A 13,561-nucleotide genomic window follows, 5' to 3' on the forward strand; every position below is an offset into this window, starting at 1 on the left:
AAAGCTGATTGCACTCTCCTGGACCCAGAAGTACAAACGAGAAGCTTTTTAAAAAGCCACCTCAGTAAAACGGAAGTGATGCTTTCAAGTAAAACTCACTAGTTCCTATATGAATGCCAGCCTGTCTCACCCTTCTTGATTTCTGTCTAGTGGCAGCATTTGGCCTGAAGCCTACTTCATGAAATAACCTAAAAGCTAAGTAAACTAGCATTTACTTCACTAATGTAATTATATGACCAAGGAGACAAACTTAAAAGAGAAAATAACTTATTTCCTCCTTCATCTTCACCTGAAGCAAAATGTATACTCTTTGATGTGATAGGTTGGGGGGCAGGGAAAATCTTAATATTTTACAGATGTTCTCTTTAAGGGGTAGTCCATGCCTCCTTCTCTTGAAGCTGGGCACCATTTGGGATTAAACAGCCCCCTTCCTAACTAGTGCAACCTGCAGCCAGGTATATGACAGCAAGATGAAGAGAACATAGAAGAGAAAACCCACTCAGTAAAGCCCAGTACAAATAGTTGAAACAACTATGATTTTAGAGTCCATTTGTACTGTAAAAGATAAGTGATACTAATGTTACCTTGTTTGTTTGTTTGTTTGTTGAGGCAGGATCTCATATACCCCAAGGCTCACCTTAAACTTCTGATCTTCCTAACTCTATCTCCTGGGTGCTAGAATTACAGTGTATAGCATCCAGTTCTACCATATGGATATATTTTTAACCTAATGTTTGGCATAAATGGGTCTACCATCACCACCATCACCACCACCACCATCACCACCACCACCAAGACCATACCTGGAAGTAAGCTGCATTCTCTTTTACATGTTGTTCAACACACAAGCACAGCTGCTTCATCCATTGCAACTGGGACTGGACAGCAGCACTATATGCCTGTAACAGCCAAGCACATGTGCATGAGTCTACCAGGCTCAAAATATATGTGAGTACAATCCTGCTACTGACAGAGGAGAAATTGGAGAGGCATCGCTAACGGACAGCTGGGCAATGCTTCTCAGGAGAAAGAAGCTTGCCTTTCATCCAACACAGATGTGTTAAAAAGGGGTTCCCCAGAAAAAGCCTCTTCTACACTCAAGTATAATTAAATGACCAAGCCAGAAAAAACATAGCATAAATCAATCAATAAATCAATCAATCCTTCCTGATTCTTCTACTGTTTCTCTTCTCTGGATAATAGCACTATACCAACAAGTAGGATGTGGGACTAGAGGTGGCTCAGTGGTTAAGTGCATTAGTGCCCTTGCAGAGGACATGGGTTTGGTTTCCAGCACACACATGGTGGCTCCCAGCTCTCAGGGGATCCAACATCATTTTTAGGCATCCACAGATACAAGGCATGCTTGTGGTACACAAACATACATGGAGGCAAAACACTCATACACATAAAATAAAAATAAAAATCTTTTTAAAAAAGGAAGATGAATCAGTTATTTTTAAATGATGAAGAGTTGTTTAAAAAAAAAAAAGACACAAGCTCTTTCTTTAGTAAGTCAAAAGTCAATAAAATAAAGAAAAGAAGCCAATATAAAATCAAATGATGTGGGCTGGTGAGATGGCTCAGTGGGTAAGAGCACCCGACTGCTCTTCCGAAGGTCAGGAGTTCAAATCCCAGCAACCACATGGTGGCTCACAACCATCCGATCACGAGATCTGACTCCCTCTTCTGGAGTGTCTGAAGACAACTACATAGTGTACTTACATATAATAAATAAATAAATCTTTAAAAAAAAAAAAAAAAAAAAAAAATCAAATGATGTGAGCTGGGCGTGGTGGCGCATGCCTTTAATCCCAGCACTCGGGAGGCAGAGGCAGGCAAATTTCTGAGTTCGAGGCCAGCCTGGTCTACAAAGTGAGTTCCAGGACAGCCAGGGCTACACAGAGAAACCCTGTCTCGAAAAACCAAAAAAAAAAAAAAAAAAAAAAAAAAAAAAACCCACAAATGATGTGGAATTTCTACCAGGCCTTGGAAGAACAAAGCTCCTGATCTCAGAATTTTTATCACAATACTTTTAACTTCACACATTTTACAATCACATACCTCTACTGTTTGCTTAGCTGGGTGGTTCTCAAGTGACAACACCTCCGCTGTATCTTGTAGAGAACGAAATACATCTTGTTTCCCTTCCAGTTCCATTGTCAACTCCTGCAAATTGAATTTAATTTTATAGAATAAATGCTATTGTAGAAGAAGAAGCAATAAAGAAAACAGTGCTTCCTGCCTGACTTTAAGGAGTCTATAAAACGATTGATACCAAAATATGATGTATAAACTGCAAATGCCTAGGGATCTCAGAAAAGGGCAAAACCTATGGAATTAAGGGGAAGGGACTCACAAAACACAATAGGATCTGAGCTAGCCCTGAGTAGACTGGGAGAACTCAGGAGGCACAGAAAAGAGCAAACATGGTTAGGAAGGCTAGTTAGCCAGCACCATACAAGTACCACACACTGGAGACAGAGCACTGACAGGCAGGCTTTGCTTCACTATTTTCTCAGCTCAAAATGTCCTCCTCTGACATAAAATTCTATTAATACAAGACACAATTTAAATGCTGGCTTTTTTATGAATTCTTATTACCAGATTTAATGCTTTCTCCTTTATGTTTCAGAGCACGTTTTGTGTATGTCTAGCGGCCTCATGGTTTCCACACTCACTATTTACAGCATCAGAACATCCAGTCTTTCCTCTTCTCTTCAGAGGCTTCCTATGTCCTTCTCTAATCAGGCAATATTCACAGTTTTTACTAACTGTAGATTAATGGAACTAAACCAACCAAAGAGGGTGCTAGTAGAAGAGTGGACTGTTTGCATAAAGATGCTTTAAAACCCTGTGTATGGAAATACTGAAAGTAGCAAAAAAAATACTCCCACTTACTTGTCTACTTCTTCATTATAAAGAATAGAAGGCAAAGCAGGAGAGATGGCTTGGTGGTTAAAAGCACTGGCTGCTCTTCCGGAGAACCCAGGTTCAATTCCCAACACCCACAGGGTAGCTCACAACTGTCTGTAACTCACATATGTGGTACACAGACAATATGCAAGCAAAATACCCATACATATAAAATAAGTTTTTTTTTTAAGTTTAAAAAGGAGTGGGGAAAGAGAGACAGAGACAGAGAAGAGGGGGTGGAGAGAAGGAGGGAAGAGAGAGTAGAAGGCATTGCCCCATTAATGATGAATATTCCCGACCATTTTACATGTTAAGAGATAAAGACCAAAATGTTAATAAAAATTCAACTATTATAGAAATCTAAAAGTACAACTTATTTAAATATTAACTGTTGTATAATAAGGCACTTTGCTTAGATTAGCTTATTAAGTCTTACTCAACTTTTTATACAGCCCTTTCAAATAGTTCTTATCCCATTTTTACAAGGACTGGAAGAGACTAAGTGCCTTGCCCAAGGTCACAGACCTAGCTAGTGGACAAATCAGAACTTGAATTTAGATTCATCACACCCTGTAATCTTAACAACAAAGCTGTATTAATTTCTGAAATGACTCTAATTGCAGACTGCAGCTCTATCTACTCATAACATAGCTTTCTAAATGAATCTACTCAAGGGCTCTCGCTCCTCCACACACATTTCTCACAGAACAGATGCGATGAGCAGAGTCCCTGCTTCTACCTGTCATCACCTAAGTCTATAGCAGTGGTCCTCACCCTTCCAAACACTGTAACCCTTTAACACAGTTCCTCAGGCTGTGGTGACCCCAACCATAAAATTATTTGCGTTGCTACTCCATAACTGTAATTTTGCTACTGTTATGAATCGGAACATAAATATTTTTGGAGATAGAGGTTTGTCAAAGAGGTCTCAATACACAGGTTGAGAACAGCTGCTCTAGAAGCAGAGTCTTTGCAGACTACTTCTGCCTCCTGCTACTGCTATTAAACATGACAGTCTTGCTGTGTGAGACTTACAGAGAAGTAGGTTTTCTTGGCTGAGATATTGGGATTACTGTCACTCCAATCACATGCTAGTTCCTCTTCCTCCTTCCCATTCAGCCAGATCAGTTCAGCTGTGGCTCTGGAGACAAATTTGTGCAGGCTCTGAAGGTGCCTCATTCGGAAGCTAGAAGTTTCCTGGACAAAGCATGAGTTAAAGGATTAGACTGCTAGCCTGTGCACCTGGAGAAGACAACACAGCCACATCAGGAAGGAACAGCACGGGAAATGTACTAAGCCTGGTGCTTTTGCATTAAAGTGTTAGTATTTAAACCTAAGGCCTTAGGCATGCTAAGAAATTCTCTACCACTAAGCCACACACGCCCACTAAGGCTGCTTTTAATATCTGAGTTCTTCTCCATGGTCTCAAGTTTTACACCGTTTGATAGAAAACTTCCATGGTCACTGTCAATCTTATGCTGAAGATGTGACCCATGGGCTGCTGTAAGGGTCCCTGCATAGAGAATGATCTTGGCTCCTACCACAGACAACCTCTATAGAAGGGAATGAAAAGCAATAGACAAGGGAATGGTCTCCATCAGTCTAAACTTTTTAGTTATGGCACCTTAAAATATGGACGGCCATTGGTGAAGAAGATAGCTAAGATTGGTTTTACTTGTTTATAATTTTCAAGAGCAGTGGTTTCTGACCCTTTAAAAATCTAGAAGTTTGCTGCGGTGAAATACATCTATCTATGATATTGGTGTTTCAAGGGCTAAGCTAGGGTAAGTGTAGTTTAAAAGGTATTATGGGCTATGTGGGGAGATAATGCCTCAAAAAAAAAGTGTTATAACCCATATGAATAATAGTTCTAATCTAATAAGAAGAAAACTAAGACCCAAATCATGTGCTTTCTGAATTAGGAAAGTGTTGTTTGGAGGGAGCCAATTCTCCATGAGCACAATCTAAGTCAACAGTCAAAACTCACCTTCAATTTACAATACTGTGTCTCCAACTTTCCAAGAGTCTCGACATAGCTAGTATGGAAATTCTGGGACATCTTTCCCTGACAAGAAAGGAACGAAAGCAAAACTCATTAGAGAAACAGTGAGTGAACTATAGTTTCAGCCATGTAAACAGGATGTCCATCGGTAGGGGCTCCCTGCTCTGGGAAACACAGGCCTGGACAACTAGGTTCTAGATCAGACTTCATAGCCTGAGGCAGCACGGAGTGGACAACAATTCAGCAGGTTAACTAAACCCACACTTTTCACATTCCTGTGTTTCTAGCAATTCAGACCCAACCCCCTCCAGACCTGATGACTGCCAAACTACTCACTTGCTGCTTTGAACGGAGGTGGAAAGAGGGATACAGAAAAAAAAAACAGAAAAAGCATGGGTACTGCTCAGCAATAGAGCACTTGCTTAGCAGGCACTGAACCCCAAAGCCCTCAAGGATGAAGACAAAATGACATGCTGGAGGATATACTGAGTGACCAGCTCTCTACTGCAGGCTTACAGCAAAGGGAAATGCATATGAATTTTGGGAACAAAGGACCTGAGTATCTAAACTTCTATTTACTTCTATTACTTCTATTTACTAAATTCTGGCTCCAGCTTTCAGTATCACTTTTTAAATTTTTTCAGTTTTTCTATTAGTTTTAAAAATTGTGTGTGTGTGTGTGTGTGTGTGTGTGTGTGTGTGTTGTATAATATATGCATTTGAGTGCAGATGCCTGTATAGTTCCTAGAGCTGGAGTTACAGGCAGTTGTAAGCCATTTGATATGGGTGCTGGGAACTGAATTCAGATCATCTATAAGAACTGAATTCAGATCATCAATATAGTCTTAACTGCTGAGCCATTTCTCCAGCCCCTAAGATCATGTTTTGTTTTTTAGTAATAAAGATATCTGATAGTTAAAATACTTTTCTCACAAAGTTCTTTCAAGGTTAATAGAGACACTTTGAGTAAAGTGGGAATTTGCTGTAAAGTGGTATTCATTATACATTTTGTTTTTCAAAGTTTCTTCCTTCCGAGAAACAGCAGTGTTGACACACCTCCCAATACATGCTACTCCCCAGAACTCTTGTAATGTAGATTCTGCATGCTATATACCTCGTACAACCTAGCCTCTTTGACACTTGAGCCTAGTTCTTCCACACTGGTATGGATATGCTGCTGTGTTTCCAACTGCAGCTCCACACTAGGCAGGTCATTACCCCACTCTGCTCGCTCCAGTTTCATCTGAAAGGAAAGTACAGAAAGTTGTTAACGTCAACATCTGAAGGAGATGACGTGGTGTGGCACATCCTTGTAATCTCAGCATTTGGAACATAGAAACAGAAGGCTCAGGATTCCCAGGCAGCCTGAACCACAGAAGACCTTGACTTAAAGAAACAAAATGGCTAGGGATAAGAATTGTGCATCTGAACAGTCTATCATTCCATGGCTTCTTATAAGCCTCAACAGCAAGAGAGGAAGCGCCATTACTTCAGCAGTGTTGGCATAGGAGAGAACAGTCCTGAGTTTTTCAGTCAGAAAGGGTCTTAACAGGCTGGATGCTCTAACACTCCCCTTTATAGGATATGGTGGCCCATGCCTTCAATCCCATAACTCAGTAGACAAGAGGCAGGCAAATCTCTGAGTTTCGGGCCAGCCAGGGCTACATAGTGACTCTCTGTCTTAAAACAACAACAAATCATTATGAGTCTCTAAATTTCATAGGGTAGACAAAAAAGGTAGAGAGACATCTGAAAAATATTTAGTTTATTCACAGAATCAGCAACTAGCCAGTAGAAGATTTCTTGCCACCATCTTGTCCCCTACCCCTGCTTTGTCTTTTCTTTTCTTGAGATAGGGGTCCTATTACACAGTCCAGGCTGGCCTGGAATTTATCATCTCCTGAGACCTGGGTTTACAAACATAGACTGGCACAGAACGATGTCAAATTTGAGCTTTTAAACTGTAATATAATTAAGTAGTGCCATTGGACATGTGTAATAAATATATTTATATCAGTCTTGCTTAATCTTAAGAGATATGACCAAAACAACAAAAACGGAACAATAAACGCCTCTTCCAAAAAGGAAGCATCAGAACAGATACCTGCAATACATAGATGTGCAAGTGTCCCACAAGCTACCACTTAGGGCACAGTCAGCAGAAAGTAACAGATGCTAAACAGTGTGGGATTGTTATAATCTATACTGACTCTCTTCATTTAGAATATTAGCAGAAAGGAATCAGGCCTGGTGGCATATGTAGTTCCAGCATTCAGGAGGCTGGTGCAGGAAGATCATGAGTTCAAGAACAGCCTAGGCTACACTGGCCTCCTGGACTAAATAGTGGAGAGGCAAAGTGACACTTAATAAGAAGAGTTCTTAGATGCAGACAGGATTAGCAATTAAGGTTTTCCTCTACCAAGAACACAAAGCAACCTGGCCATCTTAAGACAGCTTTCTGGACTACACCCACCTGCATCTCTTCTACCCAAGAGAGTAGTTCATATACAAATCGAAGATTGCCTTCGTCTTCAGAGGATGAGATAGATACAAGTTCAGTCCGGGTCATCGGTTTTCGAAACCAGGAGGTAGAAGAAGAATGAGTCGTCTTGTTCAGGGGTTCTGCTTTCAGGTGAGTAGTGGTTAAAGTAGAGGGCGGAACCAATTCAAGTGACGAGAAATGGCCTTTCCGGTATAGATTTGTACACTCTAAGCGCAGGGTGACCAGCTCATCCTGCAGGCGCATGACCCTGAAGTACAAGAAGAGACTTAACACATGCTTAAAATAAATTGTTCGTTATTTATTTAACAAGCACATGGTAAAAATAAAAATTAGACTATATTAGAGAAAGTGTTTTGAAAACCTATTACAGGAATGCGAAGTGGTATTTTAACATCATCTAGTTTGGTATTTTTCAAGGCAAATGTCAAATTAAAGTGTTAATTGGAAGGAAGTAGCATAGTGTTTGTGACTCCTGAAGGTCATAACAGAATAAATACTGAATTGCCATGTGACTTTAGACACTCTGCATCCTAAATGAGTTCAGTAGATTACCAGTGTTTCAAAGTCACATGTGCTAGCATACCTTTGCAAGTCATTTTGAAATAGAAAGGAATACATTAAGATGGCCCAGTGAACAGGAAATATACTCCAGGCACTTAGTGGGAGGGAGAGGTGTTTAAAAGTGGAGCTCACCACAGGACGTTTCCTGCATATACTATGTGCATGCATACCAGAGCCACAGAAGTGTGAGAATCAAGGTGAAGATTCAGTGTCAGTTCTTATCTCAGTCTCAATGCTTTACCTCACAGCAAGCCAGCCCTCCCTAGGGACCCCAGGACTCACCTAAAGGCAAGCTCTTCTAACTGGTAGTACTTTTCATCCCGTAGGATCTGGAGATCCACCTGCAGCTGCCTGATGAGACCCTCACACTCTTGAATGTACATAATGACATCTGACTCACACTGCACTGGCTGTCCTGATTCCAGGTGTGCAGCATCCTGTGACAGAAAAAGAATAAGGGTGAGAAACCTCTATTGCTCTCACCCACTAAGATGGAGAAAACCAAGAGAAAGCAAGAAACACTGCTGGATTTTGACTGTCAGAGCAGCTGGGTGAAAAGCGGAACGCATGTAACAACACTTACAGCCTGCAGTGTGTTCTTAGCTAGTGTCAGTTTTTCTTCACAGTTCAAAGCACCATTCTGTATCTTGTTTGCAATCTGCAGCAGCAATTCTAGCCTGAAAAACATAAAAACCATAATGAAGTACAAGACTCAAAGTAGCCCCAGGGAATGTCAGACCACCTTCCGGATGTACCTCTCCACAGCCGGCCGCAGGGACTTCTCTCGCTCTAGCATTTCAACAATGAGTTTCCCCCATTCTTCTTCTACGTGGTTAGGGTGGTAGCCTTGAGGCAGCTTAATTCTGCCAAATTCAATCCACACCTGAAAGAGATACTTTTCAATCCCAAACCACAGCCCTGCCCTCTGGCCTGTTTTCATCTATTTGTACTTTGCTTCTTGTTTTTGTTTTTTGTTTGTTGGGGGGGTGGGGGGTGTCTTAGTCAATCAGCATTTCTGCCCCTCCCCCATTATTTAATATCGGAAAAGAATAAGCATCTAACAACTTATGAGCCAAAATTTTTTAATCTAAGGCCTAACATGTGGAGAGATGCACCTGAGTCTGGCAAGGTTAAACACACCTAACTCTAAAGCCTCAAATCCAATAGGAATCAAAGATGAATGAAAATTTTCTTTCTTGTAAACTGGGGGAAAGGTTTAGTTTCCTCTAAAAAGCAAGGAAAAAAATGTCTGAATAAAGATGCTGTTTCTTAATAACTCCCTTAATTACAGCTTGTTGATACTGTCCCTTTACCACAAAATTTGAAGACCCACTAAGGATATTACTACTAATTCAGGATAAAAGGAGAACATGTGGAACCTACTAAGAAATAACAGAAGTACAAACTGCAAACCTTATTTTAGCCAGAAATATGCTTCCTTACCTCTAATAACTTATATAACTCTTTGATTCTTCCTTTTTCTCTCTCCTTGGCCAGTATTTCCGTTTCTTTGAAGTGTATATATTGGTTATAAAGTGCCTACAAAGATTAATATTTGACGAACAAATCAATAGACAACAGGGAACAATTTTTTACATCTCCTCACTAGAACCCACTACATCAAGCTCTAAGGCTTAACCCAAGGAGAATTTATAAAAAGCACCTTCAGTCCGCGCTTTTTTACCTTTAGTTCAACAGGGTTCTGGGGAAAAGATTTATCTGACATCAAGATCGTATGCTGCCTGATCCAGGGAATGAGTGAGTCCACTCGGCTTTGGTATTCTTGCCATCTGGAGTCCACTTCCTACAGTCAGAAGGCAAACATCACAGATCCGATTTGTACTGTGCAGCAGCAGCAGCACAGGATAAAGTAGTCAAGGTCACCCCATACCATATAAAACTCTCTCTTGAGTGCTCAGAGACTCAATCTCAAAGCTCCCCAAGGAATCTCCAGCTGGCATTCAATATCCTGACAGGTAGACAGACTATAAACCAAGCTACTCTGATTATGAAGTAGGGTATTTTCCAAGCATGGTGATTCTTCACACTGTAATTACAACACAGCGAGGCTGAGGCAGCAGGCTATCCTAGAGCACAATGGGGCTCTAATCAAACTTCTATCAGTAGCTGAGATGAAAATGCTTCATCTTGAATTACAGCTGGGAATAAAAAGAACATTGGGGAGGGGGGCTGGCATTTAACATCAAATGGTCTATGTTAGATGGCACAAAATTAGCAATACCCAGACTCATTCTCAGGGACAGTGTCCATTATGACAGAGATAATGTAGAGTCAGGTGGTCTTTGTGAAAGTGCTCTATGCATAAGAAACTAAAAAGCACTATCTAATGGAGGCTTTCTACCTCTGTGACTTGGTATTTTAGGAAAATGTCCTTTTACCGTAGCACTGATCCCTTCTCCTCCCTCGGGGACTTTGGGGAAGGCATCATAAATTGAAGACACGTAAGTGATTACAGACTTCTCATCTGGAGATGGCACATCCACATCTGAGAGTAAGCAAGATAAGAGTTCTTGGTCAGAACAAGGGATCCTGCCAGATAGAATTTTCAGAACACGCCAAATATACTTAAAATCTTAAGACTCTCACCTTCTGCATCTAGCAGTCGGGTGACCCCGAGCCTCTCGGCCACTTCAAAGGCCTGCTCCAGGTTCTCCCTGTTACTCTGCACTTGTACTCTCTCCATGTCTACCAGATCGGGCCTGTAAAAGTCCAGCGAGCAACATGAAAAAGCACTGTCTGCATTGCACATGAGTTCACACAAGAAGCTCTTAACAACTCCCAGAACTGAAAACACTGAGTGAGTTAGAGAGAACTCAAGAGGTAAGAAGTTACTACTAACCTTGATCCTATTTCTAATTGCACACCAGGAACCTTATGCACCTAATCCCAAGCTTACAGAAATTAATAAACTGATACAAAGTAGAAACTGACACTTATATACGACTGCTCAGAGCTCAGATTATTTTTGGCTTGTGGTTAAAACTCCTATTTTCCTTCCTCCTGTCATACCAAGCCATAGTAAGCGGCTCCTTATTTTGACCCAGTCCCTCTCTCTTCGTGTCCTATGCACTTGATCTTCCACCTACTCGGGATGCTTTGACCACAGAGACTGCATGGCTCACTTCTGACATACTCATCTAAGAGGCCATCTCTGGCCACCTCTGTCCAAATCACCACAACCCTGTAATAGTGCCCTTCCTCTGTACCTGCCACTATATGAAAATGTGCAGGCTATTCTCCACAGTGAAAGTCTGCTCCCTGAAAGCAAGAGCTCTGACTGGGTCACTTCTTTGGCCAGTGCCTAAAACAGTAGCCTCATTACAGACTGATTCTCAAACAATTCAATGACTCAGAGTCTAATTCTTGGTGGAAGGGGAAGATGGTGTGGCAGTTAATTACAAACAGATGAGAAGGGTTTCTTCTAGGGGCAGTAAGATTCCATTGTACGCACCTGTATCGGTGAATCAATGCGTTGAACATTTTCCCATCGCTCCAGCAGGAAGAAAAGTTGGTGCATTTGACTCCTGTGTAACCAGCTGTTACTTTCTGAGTCCACAAGAGTAGTTTCTCTTTGGCTGACATATCCCCTGATTCCCCACTAATGTAGATGTCAGAGATCTGCAAACAGACAGAACATGAAATAACGTTCAGATACGATGAAGCCTTTTGTCCTTCTCTTCGCTTATGTTTTGACTAGTAAAGGAAGAGAGGTCCAAGGTTGGCTGGCAGCCCTATTGATGACAACTCCAGCAAATACTCAGCCTCTCTGGATGTCAGAGAAACACAAATTAAACCTATCAAACCGGAATGGGTTGGTTGATCTCTTCTGATGACAATTAGACAGAAGAGAATATTCACTATTAGACCTTACCATGTGAGAACATACTATGCAGGATATAAACAGCACAACTATGCTGCTGTCAGTTTTGAATCAAGTCTTTAAGGAGACATAAAAGTTGTTAGGCAACAATCAAGAATATGTACAAAATAGTTTACATAAAATTTTTACTGAGCAAAAAGTAAGCATGAGACAGTAAACATTATAAAGGGCTTAAGCTGTGGGCTGGAGAGATGGCACAGTGGTTAAGAGCACTGACTGCTCTTCCAGAGGTCCTGAGTTCAAGTCCCAGCAACTACATGGTGGCTCACAACCATTTGTAATGGGATCAGATGCTCTCTTCTGGTGTGTCTGAAGACAGCAACAATATACTCATAAAATAAAAAAATAAATCTTAAAAAAAAAAGAAAGAAAAAAGCTTAAAAACTCTCGTGAGAAATTACTGATTATAAATTATAGCACATATTCAGAACAGAAGCCTTTGTTGAATTTTAAAAAGTACACTTTAGAAAATAGTCATTAAGTTTTATAAAAATAAACAAAACAAAATAATATACATAGCTACTCTGATTTTTATATAAAGGTTAAAAATATATCCTTTCAATATATAGCCATGCAAACATGTGCACATACACATATGTAATACAGATGTCATATACGCTATAGAAACATAACCCCGGGGACACACACAGCAAACTTGTAATCACACTTATCTCCAAATGGTAACATTTTACGTGATTTCTCTAACTTCAATTTTTTTAGCATGTACATTTTTAATTTGGGGAGGAAATAAGGATGTTGGGAAAGGGTTTCTCTGTGTAGCCTTGGCTGTCCTTGCACTTGCTTTGTAGACCACCCTGGCTTCAAATTCCGAGACCTAACTTTTTGCCTCCCTAGTGCTAGAATAAAAGGCATGTATGTGCCACTACTACTCACAGTCGTGAGCTGCCAGGTGGGTTCAGGGACCTGAACTTGGGTCCTGGGGAAGAACAGTGAGTGAGCTAAACCATGTCTTCAGCCCTGTATATTTTTTATTATAAGAAAAAAGTGGGGAGGTAGTTGAAGATATCTCTTAAAAAGTATAACACAAGTGATCTATTTTAGAGAGATGGTAATGCAGAATAAATTTGCATACCATTAATTCCACACAGACCCAAGCTTGAATCCCATCCTGCTCAACTGCAAGGTCAGTTATCACATCTGTCAAATGGGAATGATAACTACCATCTTTTCAGGGTTGCTGTGATAAATGAGAAGATTACACACTAATGTAGCCTAAGCTCAGGGCTATAATAAAATGGTTTCATTTCTCTCTTCACTGAATGGTCTTCCTCCAGTTACTGTTTAACTCCATCAGCCCTGGCAGCTTATATCATCATTTAACTAGAAGCTATTTTGTATTATAAATTATTAGTTTATATATTTAATCTTATCTCTTAAAGCTGTAGGTTTCTTCAGGGGTTGGGCCCACAAGTTAATGCCAAAACTATCTGAAAATGAGGGCAAGCTCCTGGCCACTGGATGCATCAGGCTTTGATACTGTGAAGAAGTAACTTCCAACTCCAGGCTCCTGAAGACTGCACACACTCACCTCATGCACTCACCAAATAGTGAGGACTTTTTAATTAATAATTATCCAACTTACAACGAAACAGTAGAAATAAACAAAGACAGCACCTGAGGGTAAAGTCTACAAGAATCCAGCAAACAGCAAATTCAG

The 13,561-nt window shown here is 40.6% G+C and overlaps 1 protein-coding gene across 11 annotated transcripts in view; it reads right to left on the bottom strand.

The window, feature by feature from the left end:
* Positions 1-13,561, bottom strand: part of Macf1 (microtubule-actin crosslinking factor 1) — a 338,170-nt gene that overhangs the window by 152,748 nt on the left and 171,861 nt on the right. For all 11 annotated transcript variants that reach the window (NM_001199137.1, NM_001199136.1, XM_011240417.2 and 8 more), the window contains 14 exons: positions 11,455-11,621; positions 10,590-10,702; positions 10,382-10,488; positions 9,667-9,786; positions 9,426-9,521; positions 8,738-8,865; positions 8,566-8,659; positions 8,265-8,419; positions 7,392-7,668; positions 6,033-6,161; positions 4,904-4,981; positions 3,952-4,113; positions 2,065-2,169; positions 804-899 (listed from right to left, as the gene is read on the bottom strand). In NM_001199137.1, the coding sequence (NP_001186066.1) occupies positions 804-899; positions 2,065-2,169; positions 3,952-4,113; positions 4,904-4,981; positions 6,033-6,161; positions 7,392-7,668; positions 8,265-8,419; positions 8,566-8,659; positions 8,738-8,865; positions 9,426-9,521; positions 9,667-9,786; positions 10,382-10,488; positions 10,590-10,702; positions 11,455-11,621 (1,827 nt within the window). The remainder of the gene's footprint in view (positions 1-803; positions 900-2,064; positions 2,170-3,951; positions 4,114-4,903; positions 4,982-6,032; positions 6,162-7,391; positions 7,669-8,264; positions 8,420-8,565; positions 8,660-8,737; positions 8,866-9,425; positions 9,522-9,666; positions 9,787-10,381; positions 10,489-10,589; positions 10,703-11,454; positions 11,622-13,561) is intronic.

Source organism: Mus musculus, chromosome 4, assembly GCF_000001635.26.
Source record: "Mus musculus strain C57BL/6J chromosome 4, GRCm38.p6 C57BL/6J".
In the NCBI taxonomy this organism is placed as follows: domain Eukaryota; kingdom Metazoa; phylum Chordata; class Mammalia; order Rodentia; family Muridae; genus Mus; species Mus musculus.